The 19,726-nt window shown below is 36.1% G+C and overlaps 1 protein-coding gene across 5 annotated transcripts in view; it reads left to right on the top strand.

Annotated features, from left to right (window-relative positions):
- Positions 1 to 877: 877 nt before the first annotated feature.
- LOC132544144 (transducin-like enhancer protein 4) overlaps positions 878 to 19,726 on the top strand; it is a 50,635-nt gene continuing 31,786 nt past the window's right edge. For all 5 annotated transcript variants that reach the window (XM_060207717.1, XM_060207719.1, XM_060207716.1 and 2 more), the window contains exons 1-8: positions 878 to 1,267; positions 1,476 to 1,573; positions 1,813 to 1,876; positions 2,779 to 2,823; positions 9,915 to 9,977; positions 13,673 to 13,747; positions 15,129 to 15,321; positions 17,641 to 17,651. In XM_060207717.1, the coding sequence (XP_060063700.1) occupies positions 1,247 to 1,267; positions 1,476 to 1,573; positions 1,813 to 1,876; positions 2,779 to 2,823; positions 9,915 to 9,977; positions 13,673 to 13,747; positions 15,129 to 15,321; positions 17,641 to 17,651 (570 nt within the window). In that variant the 5' untranslated portion in view covers positions 878 to 1,246. The remainder of the gene's footprint in view (positions 1,268 to 1,475; positions 1,574 to 1,812; positions 1,877 to 2,778; positions 2,824 to 9,914; positions 9,978 to 13,672; positions 13,748 to 15,128; positions 15,322 to 17,640; positions 17,652 to 19,726) is intronic.

Genomic DNA, 19,726 nt, shown 5'->3' with positions numbered 1-19,726 from the left:
AGTAACGCCTGTCTCGCTTGGCGTCTGCGTCGCACGCGAGACAAAAATCGTCTTTCTGACATAGGTTGCATGTCTATTACCAAGACGATCATTGACGTTTCCTAAACTACAAAGTGGCTTAGAAAATTTCTTTTATCCGAAATTAAACTCTTATTTAAAATGCCAGTTTCAATGAAAGATAATCAGTTAACTAGGCATTGACTATGCATGTGCATTTCTGTTACAATACAATTACACATTTGATTCCCCTGCGCACTTTCATAATGTTGTCGGCAAGAATTTTACATTTTTCTTTAAACTTGAAGTCCTGAAAGAATTAAATTCAAGTTATGAATTGTTTAATATTTTTTGTCAAATTGGTTACAGTCGAGTGCTTCCTTGCTAACTTCAAAGCAACTTTCTTGATAACATGCAATTCATTATGTAATTTCCAATAGAAAAGACGTGTCGATTTTAATGTCATAGAATCAATTAACTCTTCAAAGAAAAGTCTTTTATTCGTATATTTTTTGAAAAAATCTCTGAAATATGAACTCCGAAAAACACAAAATCGCATCCCTCGCAATTTCTCGTCATTCCACGCCCACTCAGTTGACAGACAGGTAATGTATGCACACTATGCTATTTACTATTCACACATTCTCATTACTTATGCACACTCAAGCAAATACTCGATGTTGATTGGTCAAGTGGCGTGTGAATTGTGCATAACTAATGACTCCACGTGGGGTTCTTGAGTCGATTGCCAGCTGTTGAGTTGACCAATCACTCGCGCCCAAATATGGCAAATGTATTTGCCTCCTGCTTTTGTTATTTGCGGAATAATAACGCGTGTTGAATTATACTGTGTGTGGCATTTTACAAGGCAGTTCACACGGGCACATACACATAGAGGTTCAGACTGTACACTCGGAAGGAATTTTACATCATATATCGTCAAAATACCCGGATTTTCATCGTCAAGTTGTGGTTCAAGTTGTTCTCAAGACTGTACCCGGTTTTAGGGTTCGTGTGGATGTTATACACTAAGGAATTATTTGATGGATTACCGATAAATGCAGATTCGCGGGTCGACCTCGAGCCGAGCTGTGCTGTAGCGACTGGTCGATGTACACACCATACACACCTCGTTTCCCTATGTTTTTGCTTGTGTAGATTGATTCTTGTGTGGAATTATATGAACAGTACAGTCTAAATGAAGACTGGTGTAATTTTTGGGATATAATTTATACAAACGAACCCAGCGATGTATCCTAATCGTCATCCGGTAAGTGGATCCACTGCGTTGTTAACACAGCGTAGCACGTTTTTCGCTTTCTGTTTACTTGCGTCTTCTCTTTGTTCATGAATGGCGGGTCTAGCCCTGCCTCGGCGCGCTCGAGGACCCTAGGCTGACTTCTTATATATATATTTCCTACCCATTGTGACCTCGTTTTTGTTTTCATTTTTCTTATTATCGTGTACTGTTGTTTCAGACGCCGCACCAACCCGGCCAACCGTTTAAATTTACGGTGGCGGAATCGTGCGATCGAATAAAAGAGGAATTCAGCTTTCTACAAGCCCAATATCACAGGTACCCCTACAATTTAATTTGTTATTGTCGATTTTGTAAGTTGGCGTATATCTCGTTTCTATGACTATGCGTTCTGCGTTTAACTGGGAATCAACAACATTATCACAGGCCATACATAAATGACACTTAGCCACGTAACAAAAATTAGGTCAAATTGAAAAAGTAATTTTAATGTTTGTAGATAGATCATCAGAAGGGGTCGGTGTAGCTTAATATTGTTGTTTTGTTTTCTCGTTCAGTTTAAAAATGGAATGCGAGAAACTGGCTCAGGAAAAGACAGAAATGCAACGACACTATGTTATGGTAAGTTCACACGCAGTCAGCCGTGACCCTGTTAAGAATATTTTAACGATTTCGCTTTGATCTAGACTAGAGAAAATCGCTACTCTGATGGCTGTAAAAAGTCTAGATAAGATTTTATACAAATTATCTAACAGCATTTTTAATAGTGTCTTTTAACACGGAGGAAGTATTCTACAACATAAATGACGAGGACATGACCAAGTATACAACCAGACGGTCGAAACGCCTGAAAAATAAAATTATTTTATGAAAGGTAACTTGTGTATTGTCCATGTAGATTGCGCGTGTAAAACTTGGCTGCATAGTGGAGGCACGTTTAGTAAATTGATTCGTTCTAATTGAATTAATTTTAGTCCCCTGTGATATCGCTAGGGTCATGCCCTGTTAACTGGCTGTAACCTGAAGTGATGTGAGTCATACACATTCTAGGAGTGATGTGTTTAATTTTACACACAGAAAAATCACTGTGGACCCGGCAAGCTAGACTTAAGCTGAATTACATACAATACAGGTACACAGGGGCTAGCTAATGTATCCCTTATAGCTAGCTCATGGTTATGTAATTGCTTGGTGCTAGCCGACTACCAGGATAGATAAATGTTTCAAGTTTCACTACCCTGTTTGTTATTATGGTATAATTTTTAAGATCAAGAGCAATTTCTGTTGGCAATGAAAAACAATGTAGAAAATTACCTGCACTAATTCTAATGTTTAGACAAAAACGCACCAGAACATTGGTTTGGCCTTATTCAAGAATTACAGCAAACATTAATATTGATCGTTAAATTCATCGCTATGTTGAACAGATCAATGATGTCCGCCTATTAAAAAACTTCTTTTTAATTGATCAATAAAATTTTAATGTATGCTAATTATAAAGTGTATTATTATTTATTTTGCAGTATTACGAGATGTCGTATGGATTAAATGTGGAAATGCATAAACAGGTGAGTTGTATGAAGATAACTAATCGGTAGAGGTTTCACAGGTGTAACGTACACAGGTAAACAGAGATACTAAGTTGCTGCATAAATAGACTGAATAACCAAAGGTGATACACATTTTTTTGCTGATAAGGGCTCCCCCATACAAACTAATCGTCATCTAGGTATGCAGTGGGTCACATGATCTAGGTATACACTTGATAACATTGTGGGGTAATGTGATCTCTAAATGACTGCACTTAGCGTTTTGTAACTAGTCGAGTTAGGGCTGTTTTATCAGTATTTGAGCACAGAGTTGAGGAAACCAGAGATTTTAACCCCCTCCGCTTCAAATCAAAAAAAGACTCGTTTAATCCCAAACAGGTTTATGGAGACTTCTAGAATTATTATAAATCAAAGAGATTTAGAACCCACCTATGAGGACTGAAAGTGTGATAAAATTTTCAGAGGGATTTTGCAGATGCTGTTGTGTAGGGGTCCCTAAGGGTTTCAAACGTTGGCTCCTCCCATATTTCAATACTGCCCTTTGTGTGTCTTGACAGGAGATCACACAATGGACTCTGTTCTCTTGGGGACAGACCTCGTTTTTTTGTGAGGGTGTGTCACTTTTTTTTTTATTTGTAAAGAGGTGATGAAACTCCTGCTGGCTTGCTGTGAGTCACATGTTTCAGAAAAATCTCCAGACAACATACACATGTATATATATATACCAGAGAAAGAGATAATTTTTCTCCTATCTTGCCTGTGATTACATGGAGGTATTTGTGTGTAATGGATAGGCCTGACTTCTGACTGTGGAATAGCTGTAGATCTCTTGTACAAGTGTAATTGGGCTGTGATAAGTTTTTCAATATCTTGAGGAGGTGTGGCCTAAACCACTGGGAGGCGGAGCTACAGTCTGAGTGCTTGATACAGGAAATTTGTACACAAACTTGCTATGCTGTCTTCATCAATCAATATACAGGGTCCAGGCAGCATAAAGCTGGACATTTGAGAGGGTAAGCTGGTAGATCTGTCTGTGAAGTGGGTTCTGAAACACAGCTGGTGCCCACATACCTCAGGATAACAGACACTTATTTACATGACTATTACTGTAGAAAATTTACAAGGGTGCTTACAGCGGAAACATCAATGCTTACAGAATATTTTTCTGTTGCCTTAAACTCATTTACAATAGAAGTTTACAAAAGACACCCACATGTGAACAGCAGTACTTATAGATATGATTCTGTAATTAACAACTATACTGTATACTGAATGATCAAACAATTTCATAAAACTGTTCTGCATATATAGAAATTTCTTTGCTTTGAAGGAAGACTTTTTAACTAGCTTGAGATCACTGCTTCTAGATCAGTCACTAATTTTAGTGACAAAAACTTGGAATTTCCCATTAACGTTACAGCTTCGTCATTAAAAATTTGTCAGGATTGTTATGAAAAAAGGAAAAAAATATGATTGTTAGTTCATCATCCTGATGGATAGTCACAATCATTTTATTGGGTAATGTTGTTTATTTCATTATTTATTGAGATAAAGTTGGATTGGAGGTATGTCTGTATATACCTTTATGTAGGAGTTTCTGGTTATTATACAAGATACAATCATGCATAGGCAACCAATAGCAAGACTTTTGAGGTCAAAGAGCCATATGTTATGAAAATGGGGGACAAAATTGCATCCATGTTTTTTTTTGCACTATGAACAAGTCCCACATATGGGGTAATATTCCAGAGAAATTTCTGATATTACTGGTAAGATCTTGGTACTTTGGATCAATAAAACTAATGCAGCTGGAGAGTGTTTAGTCAAAGTCATTCATTAAGCCAGCCTTGTTACTGGCAAGTGCGAACACATCAATTCATTGGCTGGTGTCGTGTCTACTGGGAATTGATGTAGTCAACTGGGCAGTTTCAGGCAGATTGTGCCTTTAATTGGATGTGGATTCATTTCTTAGTGACTTGCAGGAGACATTTGGTGTCAGAGTTGTTGATCAGCAGGGGGTATAGTCAGCTGGACACCTCAGCAGGATTGGACTGGCTAGGAAATTGGTCAGCAATGCCCATCCTGTCCTATTGGACACCCCAGCTGGATCGGGTTGATCTAGAAAGGGTCACTAATTCTTTCCTGTGCTGCTAGATATTCCAACTGGACTGGACTGACCTGAAAAGGGTCAACAATTTTATTGTCCTCCTGGACGCTCCTACTGGATTGGACCGACCAGGAAAGGGTCTGAATGTCAGTGCGCCGCCCCCCCCCCCCTCCTCCACCCCCCCCACCCCCCTCCCACTTTCTCTATACCATCAACCTCTGTCATGGATTGTAAGTAAAAGATATTAAGAGAACTTTATGTCAGTTCGTCATACTTATTCATGATAAATGAGAGACTTGCGATACAATAGACAGATTTTACCAGTCGCTTGAGATTTTCACAGTGGGATAAATATCGTTGTATCTCTTCCAAAAACTACTTCATTTGTTCAAGGACCCAAGGGCTGATCAGAGACGCCTTTTCTTTTAAAATTTTCAGGAAAACTGTATGAAATGATGGAAAAGTAAAAGGTAGACCATTTTACCATATCTACAACTGGCCAGAGATTTTCAATTGGTTTTTGATATCGCCTGAAATAGGGAACTTACTGGCTCTAACATATTGATTTTCGATGACATTTTGACAAGACACTGTGTCATATCCTGCTGAACTACAGGCAGGATAACTCTTAATATTGGAGATTGACATAGTGATGCTTGTACAAACATATTAAAAACTTGACCTTTTTCTGTACATTGAAATCGTTTAAAGCTTTTTTCTTCAACTTTATATTGATGAATTGGAGAAGGCATTTTGTTAGACAAGTATCATGAAACCATGCTCATAACTGTGTATGTTCCTGGTCTTTGAGCAATCAACGAAAACAATGTAGATCATTTGTGAAAAATGTTAAAAGAAATAAAACTTTATGAGTGAATCGATGAATGCTTACAAGTGAATGGCTCACAACAATAACTCGACAAGCCCAGACGGCCAAACCAAAGACCTAAAGTGTGATGGTGATAGGCCCATTGCAGGACAATGGAATAGCTTTTGTTGGCAAATTTGTTTAAATACTTATGGGTGGGCTTATTACCAAGCATGGGCTCATTGCTGAGTTGATACACTGAAGGCTGCGATGTAAGTAACAACTATAAATAAGAAGTACTCTGACATCCATACAAATTTTTTTCTGTAAAAAGAGCGTTGGAAATTTTAGGTACAGTATAGTGGAACTTTATTGTATTTGTTATCGGTAGATTCCACAGGGATTTCATTGTTCATCCATTTGTGTGTATTTAGATGGATCTACGTGGGCCCGATTTGTTTGTTCCTGCGCTGGATTAGCTGTATCAGTGTGCATAGTGTGTATAGCATTAGGATACATGTCAAAGTCATTCCATTAGGAGTATTGATTCTAGAGCATGGCTTCCATCCAACCTATTTCATTTTATTTCTGGAAAAAAAACACTTCTTACAGAATAAATCAACTGTTTTTGATTGAACAGGCATTAAAAACCCAATTCTCAAAGATCACATTTTCAACCACTGTTAGAAGAATGAGCTATATAAAACTTGTACGTTTCCACTGAAAGTCTTGACTTGATCAAAGCTACATCCATTTAACCATTACCCAAGGGTTAATGAAAATGTTTTGAAATTCAATGCAAGTAGCTTGTAGGTCTCCCTGAAGGAGGTAATGCAAACCATTCCAGTATTTGATTAAGATGGCTGACTGTGCTGTTAGTCCATTTAAGACATTGCAACCTAAACGTCGCTACGCATAAAGAAGAACATAAAAATCAATACAAGGAAATAGATTCCTCCATTTTACCGGAATTGATAATCTTTTAGAGCAAATACGATTTCCATGGAAACCTAGCCCCTAAGAGGTGGCTTGTATGACAGGTCGCTAGGCCATAGATTGCGAGCCAGCCAGCTTGCATTTTTTGGTCAATAACTTTATTTAATGAAAGTTGTAATGGAAAATCGATAAGAATTTTATAGCTAATATCTGAATAAACTAGCTCTCGGCCGACATGGCATTGTTGACTGGAATGTGGGCAAACACTCAAGGGGTAAGAAGGCCAGATAGACTGCAATCAATAGACTAAGAAAACAAAGGTGGCCCTCTTATCTGGTTGTAAACTTTCAGATCTAGTATGTGTGCTGTGTCAACATGGTGATGCAGACGCTACTAGTAATCCCCTTTAGGGCTCCGAGAGGAAATATAAGGGTGTCAATATAACACCCTTTCACTATTTACATTTCAACTGTTTGCTGAAAGATAATAACTTTTTTTTTTTTTTTTACAAATGTTTGGGTTTTTTTAATGTAAATATTTCTAGATGTAATCTCACTATTGCTTGAATCTGATAAATGGTTTAAAAGCAGATTTTAAGTCATTTGCCTGAAGCCTTTCCAAAAAAAGATAAACAGCCTTCAAGGACTGGCAGCAAGTCTGAATAAGGGAGGTTATGCTCACTGGTGGTATGGTTTAAATTGAAAATATTGAGAGAAGTTAGGTTTTTACTAAAGGTGATGAGTAGGGAGTGGTTGAAACAGTTTGAAATCTAGTTTTATTTCTTAATTACCTACTTACTGAACTCCGTTTTGTCAGTTACGAATTATAGTAGGGTAATATGGTAATTGAAAATGCACATACTGTAATCATGCATACTAAATACATATTTAGTCTTTTTTTTCTAATTACTTAATTACCGTAGTGTATATATATACTTGCTGTCTTACCTGAAGGATCCCATTACTTAACTATCAGCTTGGCATGCAGACTGACTTGAGTTAACGACCTTAATTACCCTGGAAATTTTAGAGGCCATACCAATCACATGATCTTATTTTCGGATGTTTAGACTGGGATTTGATTTCTGTTTCAGAATAAAATTTCAATCGGAATAAAATTTGGTAAATATTGAAGGCATTACTTAGAAGTTAATTTTTCAACGACGTCTTGTATAAATATACGGGAAAAAGGTAGGAAGTATGCAAATGAAATTATACAACTTGGGCTAATTTTTCATCTAACCAGTTTTGCATTGTTGCATATATGGAACTTAATTGCCATTAATCTTGGTCATAAATATGCATGTTTAATGGCTTCGTGATACGGTGATAATTCCTTGTGGTTAAGCCATGAATTATTACATACCATTAGTAATGCCAGTACTTCCTTATAGTTTCACCACACCAAACCAGGCATATATTGTTTTCCTTTTTGCTCTCGTCAAATTGGTATGTGCCACAAAAAGACCTAGACAGAATTAAGTACAGCCTGAATAATTCTTGACAGAACTGAGTACAGCCTTATCAAACCTTGATGGAAACAAGGGTAGTGGCATCAACAAAACCTTGATAGAAACAAGAAAAGTACCAATAAATAGTCTCTACAAACACAGACACAAGGACAGGATAGTGGGTCTCTACAAACACAGGCACAAGGACAGGATAGTGGGTCTCTACAAACACAGACACAAGGACAGGATAGTGGGTCTCTACAAACATAGACACAAGGACAGGATAGTGGGTCTCTACAAACACAGACACAAGGACAGGATAGTGGGTCTCTACAAACACAGACACAAGGACAGGATAGTGGGTCTCTACAAACACAGGCACAAGGACAGGATAGTAGGTCTCTACAAACACAGACACAAGGACAGGATAGTGGGTCTCTACAAACACAGACACAAGGACAGGATAGTGGGACTCTACAAACATAGACACAAGGACAGGATAATGGGTCTCTACAAACATAGACACAAGGACAGGATAAAGGACAGGATAGTGGGTCTCTACAAACACAGACACAAGGACAGGATAGTGGGTCTCTACAAACACAGACACAAGTACAGGATAGTGGGTCGCTACAAACATAGACACAAGGACAGGATAGTGGGTCTCTACAAACACAGACACAAGTACAGGATAGTGGGTCTCTACAAACACAGACACAAGTACAGGATAGTGGGTCGCTACAAACATAGACACAAGGACAGGATAGTGGGTCGCTACAAACACAGACACAAGGACAGGATAGTGGGTCTCTACAAACACAGACACAAGGACAGGATAGTGGGTCTTTACAAACATAGACACAAGTACAGGATAGTGGGTCGCTACAAACACAGACACAAGGACAGGATAGTGGGTCTTTACAAACATAGACACAAGGACAAGATAGTGGGTCGCTACAAACATAGACACAAGTACAGGATAGTGGTTCTCTACAAACATAGACACAAGGACAGGATAGTGGGTCTCTACAAACATAGACACAAGTACAGGATAGTGGTTCTCTACAAACACAGACACAAGGACAGGATAGTGGGTCTCTACAAACATAGACACAAGGACAGGATAGTGGGTCTCTACAAAGAACAAGGATTCAGAAACTTTCCTGAAGAACTTGGACTTTCCTCAGTAATTTCAGCCTCGGTGAAGTAAAAGTTGGACGAGATGTTATCTTGTTAAGTACTGTAATATCGTTTGTTATGCATGGTTTTAGTCGTGTTCCCATGAACACACCACTTCAGAGTAACTTGGAAAATTAATATAAAAACAGCCGGAAATTTCTCAAGTAGCAAATGAAATTAGAACTAGATAGTGATGATGTGTACTTATGATTATGTTTTAAAGAAACTCACGAAATGATCCACACTTGGCTTTTCCATTTCAATGGTGATATTTGATAGAGTATCGGAAACAGGACACAACATGACTTTTATGTCCCTTTCACACAATCTCATGAAATAAAAGTATCATGGGTTCTGGGAAGGATTTTGTTTTTACCTCAATTCCAGTAAAAGTTGATGGGGGAGAGATTGTGAGTGGGAGGAGGAGGGAGGGAGGGAGTGGGAGGTTGGGGGTCCCTGCAATGCCATAACATTGAATTGATATCTGTATTGATTTAGGTAGAATATGATTATTATGATCACTTGATCTAACCCTCATTTCACTTGTCAGTATCAATGCAATCTTTGGATCGAAATATTACCTGTAATTTCAGTGTATTTAGATTTTTTTGTTTTCTTGTATTTTTCAGACTGAAATTGCCAAGAGGCTGAATGCTATCTGTGCTCAGGTCATTCCATTTCTTTCTCAGGAGGTAAGTTATCATGCTCAGATTTTCTACCTAAAAATATAGAGAAAGATATGTGAGGTTTTGATCTATTAAAAAGAATGAAGGCTGCAGATGTGTGTTATATTTGATACAAAAGTAGACTTGGGCAGACTGATATAATTATGAATCATGTTTTAAAATGCCTGATTAGTGGACAAATTATTGAAGTTTGTTCTGTATATGATCAATGGCGGTGCTAGATGGAGACCCTTGAGATTATTGGGGGTTGATGATGAGGAGCAGGTGCTTGGTTCTGTGGCTGGTTAATGGCAAGGCAAAATCTGTCCAGACCAATTCATGTCCCTTCCCCTAGACATCCAATCTAGTAACCCCTCCTCATCCCAGACGTGTCCAATTAGACTTATCACCCACCGTAATTACTTAGGAATGCTATATGGGGTACAATGTTATAGTGGATAGCAATATGTAAATTTGTTTTGGTGCTAGCTACGTTAAAAGACATATTGAGTAACTTAGTAATAAAGGGTTATTTGGGGAGGGAGGGGGGAGGTTAGAAGGGTTAGAAAACAGATGGGTGGGGCATGTTGAGTTATAGTGAGGGTAGAAGGGTCAAACAGAAATACATCACAGAGGATGGTTTAATAAAGCTGTGAGAAATGATCATTGGAGGTTGGGAGGAGGGAAGTAGGAACTTCAGCCTACAGATATGATAATCTGGCTCTTTGTCTTTATGTTGTAAATCTACGTTATTAATTGAAATGTTCATAACAGGTTGTTTACAAAATAAATCATCATCTGTGATATATTTGTCATTGATGTTAGTAAAATTTAGTTTAAATGTTTCCTTCTGGGATCACAGCTGGGCATTTTGGAAAGAACTGAACATGTGAGATTTGTCTTTTACACTATGACAAGTGATTGGTGTTATACTCTGACATGTGAGATTGGTATTATACACTGGGACAAGTGAGATTGGTATTATACACTGTGACATGTGAGATTGGTATTACACACTGACAATTGAGGTTGGTATTATACACTGTGACAGATGAGATTGGTATTACACACTGTGACATGTGAGATTGGTATTACACACTGTGACATGTGAGATTGGTATTACACACTGTGACAATTGAGGTTGGTATTATACACTGTGACATGTGAGATTGGTATTACACTGTGACATGTGAGATTGGTATTACACACTGTGACAAGTGAGATTGGTATTATACACTGTGACATGTGAGATTGGTATTATACACTGTGACAAGTGATATTGGTATTATACACTGTGACATGTGAGATTGGTATTACACACTGACATGTGAGATTGGTATTATACACTGTGACAAGGGAGATTGGTATTACACACTATGACAAGTGAGATTGGTATTACACACTGTGACAAGTGAGATTGGTATTATACACTGTGACATGTGAGATTGGTATTATACACTGTGACAAGTGAGATTGGTATTATACACTGTGACAAGTGAGATTGGTATTATACACTGTGACATGTGAGATTGGTATTACACACTGTGACATGTGAGATTGGTATTACACACTGTGACATGTGAGATTGGTATAACACACTGTGACAGGTGAGATTGGTATTACACACTGTGACATGTGAGATTGGTATTACACACTGTGACATGTGAGATTGGTATTATACACTGTGACAAGTGAGATTGGTATTATACACTGTGACAAGTGAGATTGGTATTACACACTGTGACAAGTGAGATGTGAGATTGGTATTATACACTGTGACATGTGAGATTGGTATTACACACTATAACAATTGAGATTGGTATTACACACTATGACAAGTGAGATTGGTATTATACACTGTGACAAGGGAGATTGGTATTACACACTGTGACAAGTGAGATTGGTATTACACACTATGACAAGTGAGATTGGTATTACACACTATGACATGTGAGATTGGTATTACACACTGTGACATGTGAGATTGGTATTATACACTGTGACATGTGAGATTGGTATTACACACTGTGACATGTGAGATTGGTATTATACACTGTGACATGTGAGATTGGTATTACACACTGACAAGTGAGATTGGTATTATACACTGTGACAAGTGAGATGTGAGATTGGTATTATACACTGTGACATGTGAGATGTGAGATTGGTATTATACACTGTGACATGTGAGATTGGTATTACACACTATAACAATTGAGATTGGTATTACACACTATGACAAGTGAGATTGGTATTACACACTGTGACATGTGAGATTGGTATTACACACTGTGACATGTGAGATTGGTATTACACACTATGACAAGTGATATTGGTATTACACACTTTGACAAGTGAGATTGGTATTACACACTGTGACAAGTGAGATTGGTATTACACACTATAACAAGTGAGATTGGTATGTATTATACACTGTGACAAGTGAGATGTGAGATTGGTATTATACACTGTGACATGTGAGATGTGAGATTGGTATTATACACTGTGACATGTGAGATTGGTATTACACACTATAACAATTGAGATTGGTATTACACACTATGACAAGTGAGATTGGTATTACACACTGTGACATGTGAGATTGGTATTACACACTGTGACATGTGAGATTGGTATTACACACTATGACAAGTGAGATTGGTATTACACACTGTGACAAGTGAGATTGGTATTACACACTATGACAAGTGAGATTGGTATTACACACTGTGACATGTGAGATTGGTATTACACACTGTGACATGTGAGATTGGTATTATACACTGTGACATGTGAGATTGGTATTACACACTGTTACAAGTGAGATTGGTATGATACACTGTGACAAGGGAGATTGGTATTACACACTATGACAAGTGAGATTGGTATTACACACTGTGACAAGTGAGATTGGTATTACACACTGTGACAAGTGAGATGGGTATAATATTCTGTGACAAGTGAGATTGGTATAAAACATATTTTTCTGAATTGTTCTTTCAACTTGTAACATCATTTCAGTGAGTTGAATACAAGAAAAAGTCGGCATGAAACATACAGAAATTTTAGTTTTTTAACATTCCGAAAATTATTAGGTTTTTTTATAAAGAGAAATGATCTTGAATGTAATTATATGTGACACCAGAGAACAAAGTAATAGAGCAGTTGTATTGGGGAGAATTGATTGAGTTATTAGATACAGTGCCATGTCAATACAAGGATTTAGTACTGTGGTCTGTGTAAATATAGCCGTTACATTGTGTGCTCACACTAACATCAACCCAACACTTGTATCAATATTTACACTTGTCATATTTAAACAAACTTTATTACAGTGCTGTATAATTACGCTCGTTACGGGAATGAAGCCATATAAATGTCATTTATACCATTTAACATAGCACTATGAGTAGTCTGGTTTTATTTATGTGTAATGGTGATTTAGAAAGTGCACTTATAGTGAATTAGTAACAAATGCATTGTGAAATAATTACTTTTTCAGTTTGAATTGCTGCAAAAACAAAATTGTTACATTCTCTATTCATCTTTGAATTGTCAACAAATCTTGTAGCTTACCATTGAATTTTTTAATTTGAAAGTTTGATAACTTTTCTTTTTCCTTAAATTAAGTGTTATCATGCCTACTAGATTGGGTTGAACGGGGTGACAATTTTGAAAAATTTTAAACAAAAGAGCTAATTAATTTTTATTTGTCATTGCAGCACCAGCAGCAGGTTGCAGCAGCAGTAGAAAGAGCCAAACAGGTGACTATGACAGAACTCAATGCTATCATTGGGGTAAGTAATCTCCCCTTGATATTTGAGTTTATACCGTAAACATACTTGTATTAAAGTGATCCTGTTTCATGGCCACAGACAGATAACGTAAATTAACAGTTTTTTTTGTATCATTCAAGTGAAAAATGAAGATCAGTTTAAATTAAAGTTTAACACCTAATATTTACCAAAAGCAGTAAATTTGTATCAAATATGGGTTCGCTTTGTCGAATCGGCATATTCATTTCTGTGTACAGTCATTACCTTTGGTATTTGGATTATTTAATTTACAAACTCAAGTCTGTGCTAATAAATAAAGACATGTGTTGATGCAAGTTTGTTTACTGTAATGAGCAAGTTTTGGCCATGCACTTGTAAACAATTATATAGATGCATGTTACTTAAGAATTTGCTGTTGTACATCCTACTTTACTTGTATGGTAGGTGTATGGTAGAAACTAGGATGCAAACCTGAATTCTGTGAAAAAGTATGCATTTTTTTTATAACCATGATTTTGATAGGTATAAACCAAAACACTTGAATTTCATTGATTACATCAAACTGGAAGTATCGTTTCTAGACAATACAGGAAACATATAGATATAAATATAGGTAGTCCAATAAAAATATCAAAATTTATGTAGTAATGTGGAATGCCTATTTTGTCTCTGTTGCATCTGCTTTAAGGAAGTATACACTTTCAGATAAAAATATGTGGTTGTCGGAATGCCATCATTCCAATATTTTAAGTGTGAAGATTAAGGCAGATTTGTACATCACCAAAGATAATGATGACCTATACTATTGGTGTCTGGATCTATTTTGGGTTTTTTTCCACAAAATCATGGGAAAAGATTAAATAAGCAATCATGATGGAAGTTGTTAGAGAAAATATGTGATAAAAATGTTTATCGATTTGATTAATATTGTTTATTTTTTAAGCTAAAGCATGAGAATCTAAGTGAATTACATCATTACTTTGGTGATGTGGTTGAATAATTTTTTATCATATTGTTTGATTAAGGGGAAATATCCTTGTTGACTTTTTATGAAGTTTATTTGAAATTGAACACCCTCGGGTCCCTCTATAATAAATTATTGTAGAGATTTCTATCATCCTAATAACAAACCTCTTTCATTTGAATTGATTTCTATAACATTTACGAGAGCGAGCATTGATTTATAATGCACAATTTATAGAAATTTTATTTTTGATCAAAATTCTCTTTTAATTTGACAAAGAAAACAATATATATTGTTCCTGTGTTTGTTTAATCGTCATTTCTTTTCTAGGCCAAAGGTCAGAGTTTTAGTATTTCCATTTAGTTGATAACTCAGAATTGTTGATTTCTATGGTATTTCCTGGTGTTGATTGGATTTTATTGGTTTGATTACTTGCAGCAACAAATGCAGGCTGGTCAGCACCTGGCAGGTGCCCATGCTCACGGGGCCCCACCCTTCCCAATGCCTCCCCATCCCCCAGGACTACAGCCTCCAGGGCTGCCCTCAAGTACTGCATCTACTCTCCTCGCCCTCACTGGCCACGGTGCCCTTGGGCTTTCCTCGCACCTCAATTCACTCAAGGAGGAAAAAGGTTAGTAAGAGGCCATGCAAGGTGAAGCCTTGGATCTTATTGCACTGCTGCAAATTGTTCAGTGAATCTTGCAAAGTATTTGATATACTAAAGAATAGTTGTTGTAAAAATCACAATTTTGATTTAGAAAATACCTTGACTTTTGTATTCTGAATATTGAATACTTTGAACTATACTTAACATATTTTGCGGGTTTTAAGCTATATTGGTATGTAAGCCACAGTGATTTTACAATTTCATCCACATATTAGTTGCACCAGAATATAAGCCACACCCTTTCTTACGAAGTGGTAACTGTTACAATGACCAAAGTTCATTGATATAACAGACAACGGAGGGCATTTTATCAAGATCGCTAGTGACACATTTGATATAAGATTGGAAATGAATTATACGCAGATAATTTTTAATTTTATTGATGTATTTAAAAAAAGCTGTAAGATAGCAAATATCAAACTCGTTTGACTTTGGTACCTCATAGATTGTCTATGCACAGATATAGAGCCTGACATTGTATACAGTTTACTAAGCAATCTCTCCATCAGTGTCTGTACTGTAAAATATTAATGAAGGCCCTTGCATGCTGACCAAATTCTTATAGTCCCCGATTATTTCATGTATGTTACACAAAGTCATCCATATCTAAAACAAGCAATTTGACCTATAACTTGATGACCCATCGATCCCAGGATGAAAATGGCAATTGTATACTTCTGTTATGGCATCCAAGTAACTGAGAAAGTGCAGAATATGTTTTGATTTGTATTAAGAGGTATGATTCATTAAATCCATGAGAATATCATGTTTATTTCAATCTTCAAATCATCCTGTATGTGATTGCAAATGACAGTTCTAGACGATCATGTTTATTTCAATCTTCAAATCATCCTGTATGTGATTGCAAATGACAGTTCTAGACGATCATGTTTATTTCAATCTTCAAATCATCCTATATGTGATTGCAAACGACAGTTCTAGACGATCATGTTTATTTCAATCTTCAAATCATCCTGTATGTGATTGCAAACGACAGTTCTAGACGTTCTGTTTCAGTCACAAACACCCGATGGGCAGTAGTCATAAAAAAATTGGTACCGTCTCATACTGGTGTACTGTTTCATACTGGTGTACTGTTATACTTCCTGGGTTTTTTTTTTTAATTTTTTTTTTAGTCCTGCAGTTTTTTTTTTTCATCCACAAATAAGCCACATCGGCATTTAAGCCATATGCCCGACTCGTGAGGAAGAATAAATGTGACTTCTAATCTGGAAAATACTTTACTTTGAAAGATATTTGTGATTCTAAGTGGATCCTGCTATTTAGTAGTGGAATATAAATGATTCATATAAATATTAAATGCATTGGCCTTATTGACATTCATAAATGTATGTAATCAGAAAGTATGTGTTCCTTAAATAGGAAAAGATGCTACATAAAATAGTCTGTCAGCTGTTATATGTATTAGAAGGGTAGGTTATACAGGAGTGTCAACTGTTATATATATCAGTAGGGTAGGTTATACACAAGTGTCAGCTGTTATATATATTAGAAGGGTAAGTTATACAGGGGTCTGTCAACTGTTATATATATCAGTAGGGTAGGTTATACAGGAGTGTCAGCTGTTATATATATCAGTAGGGTAGGTTATACAGGAGTGTCAACTGTTATATATATCAGTAGGGTAGGTTATACACGAGTGTCAGCTGTTATATATATATCAATAGGGTAGGTTATACACGAGTGTCAGCTGTTATATATATTAGAAGGGTAGGTTGTACAGGGGTCTGTCAACTGTTATATATATCAATAGGGTAAGTTATACAGGGGTCTGTCAACTGTTATATATATCAGTAGGGTAGGTTATACACGAGTGTCAGCTGTTATATATATCAGTAGGGTAGGTTATACAGGGGTCTGTCAACTGTTATATATATCAGTAGGGTAGGTTATATGGGAATGTCAACTGTTATATATATCAGTAGGGTAGGTTATATGGGAATGTCAACTGTTATATATATCAGTAGGGTAGGTTATACAGGAGTGTCAACTGTTATATATATATCAGCAGGGTAGGTTATACAGGAGTGTCAACTGTTATATATATATCAATAGGGTAGGTTGTACAGGAGTGTCAGCTGTTATATATATCAGTAGGGTAGGTTATACACGAGTGTCAACTGTTATATATATTATTAAGGTAGGTTTTCGTTTTGCATCTTTACATAAATATTGCATCATTTCTACAATCATTGTGAAACAGAAATTAAATATGTATTGACATTTTTTTTCCTTTTCATTTTCCTCTTGGTGGACAAACAGATGAAAAACATGTAAGTAATCTGCTTCATTTGATTTCTGAATTTTCTGCTTGGCTTGTACACATATAAATTTCAATGAATTTATAAAAAGAATTTGCAGGTCATTAATTACAATATGTTAATCTTTGTTTAGGCTATTTGACACAAGTAATCCCATGTTTAATGATCCGAAGAGTTAATAATCCTATACTCTGGTTCTATATATAGATACTTGTTAGGTTTGCGTCATTTCACCTGTGGTACCTGAACCATTATCACATGATTATAGGTATTGGTAACTTAAGTAATCAATTAAAGTTTTACGTTATTTCCTACTGGAGTGGAACAATGTAACGTGAAGATTTTCAGTGTTTAAAACTAATCAGAAACTTGGTCAGCATTCAAGAAAAGTAAAATTAAGGTGTGTTAGAAATAAGTATAAAACGATCGGGGAGTTCATTTATTTCTGGGGAAAAACAATATGAAAAAAACATTACAATCAACACTATATGATAACAGCTGTAGTTTAGACAATTCAACCAGTATTGGAAACTCTCGTTGTGGTAGAAGACCCTACATTAAAATTTGTCTGCGGATTTGATTGATTGTATGATTTTGATGGTATAAGTATAACGGATGTTGATTTAGAAAGAGCTGACTGGACTCTGAGTCCCTGTTGTTTGGGACAGAGCTAGCTGACTCAAACTCGAGTAAAGCTTGGCTTTAGGTCCTCTTTACATGGATAGGGCAGACTTGGCTTGTTTGACTGGGAACACAAATAAAAAGGATTGCAGCAAGAGCTCTGTATGATATGGAATATGACTTGTTAATTCTGACCTTGTTGGTTCTTAATGGTACAGAATTAATTTCCTTAACCCCGGTGTATCTGAATTTACCGGATTTGATTCAAATCCACAGACTTCTAAATATAACTAACCAAGATTTATCATCTCCCATAAACTTGTGTAATTATATTACTTCAGGCATGGTAGGAAAAATATTGAAGAAAATTAAAAAATGATCCATTTTATAATTGAAGGAAGAGTACACATGTCTTCAGGTACATAGGAAGTGCAGGGGGATAAAATTCTCTGTTTAAAGGTAGAATTTAGGTTGCCTTAATATAATGAAATAACATTTTCAGATAGTTGTGGAACTTTGCATTGCTCTGGTAATGTAACATCTAGGACACAAACAAACCAGATCTATCAAGCATAATAAGTGTGGAGTATCGGGTATTAACAGGGATTATCTGATGTTACGGATATTTGTCAATCCCGAACTCTGATCCTCTTAACATGTAGAGGTATTAAGTATATTTAGTTTGGGACTTATCTGGTCAAGGATTAGCGACTAGAGAGGCTCCGTCATGGCTTGATGCCCAACACACTCGCTCCTTAATAGAATTTACAAGGTAAATATTGCCAAGTGTTAGGATCAACCTTGTCGTTGGAATTCCAGTTGAGAAAAATCCTGTCCTCTTCTTATTACAGTAGGTTTTGGTATTGAATGGATCACTTCAAATATTGATCAAGCGCTATGCCCTGAAATGCTTACTGGCTATAGAAAATACTGGTGTTTGTTAATGAACAATAATTATATTTACATAGTCTGTATGTTGTTTATACTTATAGCAAAAAAAACTTTCTACAAGTTCTTTTCACATTGGTGTGTTTGGGGCTCAGTTAGGGGACAGCTAGGAGGAATTCTTATAAATTGAAAGATATTTTTAAAAATCTATTCAATTGAAATTTGTACCTTTGGTGATTTTTTCCTATTAAGTTTTAAAAGGCAATACTAAATAATCATATACACATATTTTTTCCATGCTGAATATTGTTATCAATCAATTTATAAGATATGCATTATGAAATTAAAATAAGTTAAATTTTAATGGAATAAATTTATTTCTTGTTCCTTTTTTGGGGTGATTGAAGAGGGTGCAAATTTGTGATTTGTTTGATATGAACTATATCTTATATCAACAGTTTAAAGAATTTTGTCAAATGTTGAAATATGTTTATTAATTTCAAAACAAAACTAAAAAATATTACATTAACAATTCAATACTTAGAATAAAAACTTCACATTAATTAAGAATATTTCGA

Source organism: Ylistrum balloti, unplaced genomic scaffold, assembly GCF_031769215.1.
Source record: "Ylistrum balloti isolate Yb309-2 unplaced genomic scaffold, AGI_CSIRO_Ybal_v1 Utg369782, whole genome shotgun sequence".
Taxonomy (NCBI): Eukaryota; Metazoa; Mollusca; class Bivalvia; order Pectinida; family Pectinidae; genus Ylistrum; species Ylistrum balloti.
Note: the sequence above shows the minus strand (reverse complement) of the source record. Positions and strands in the feature narration are given on the sequence as shown.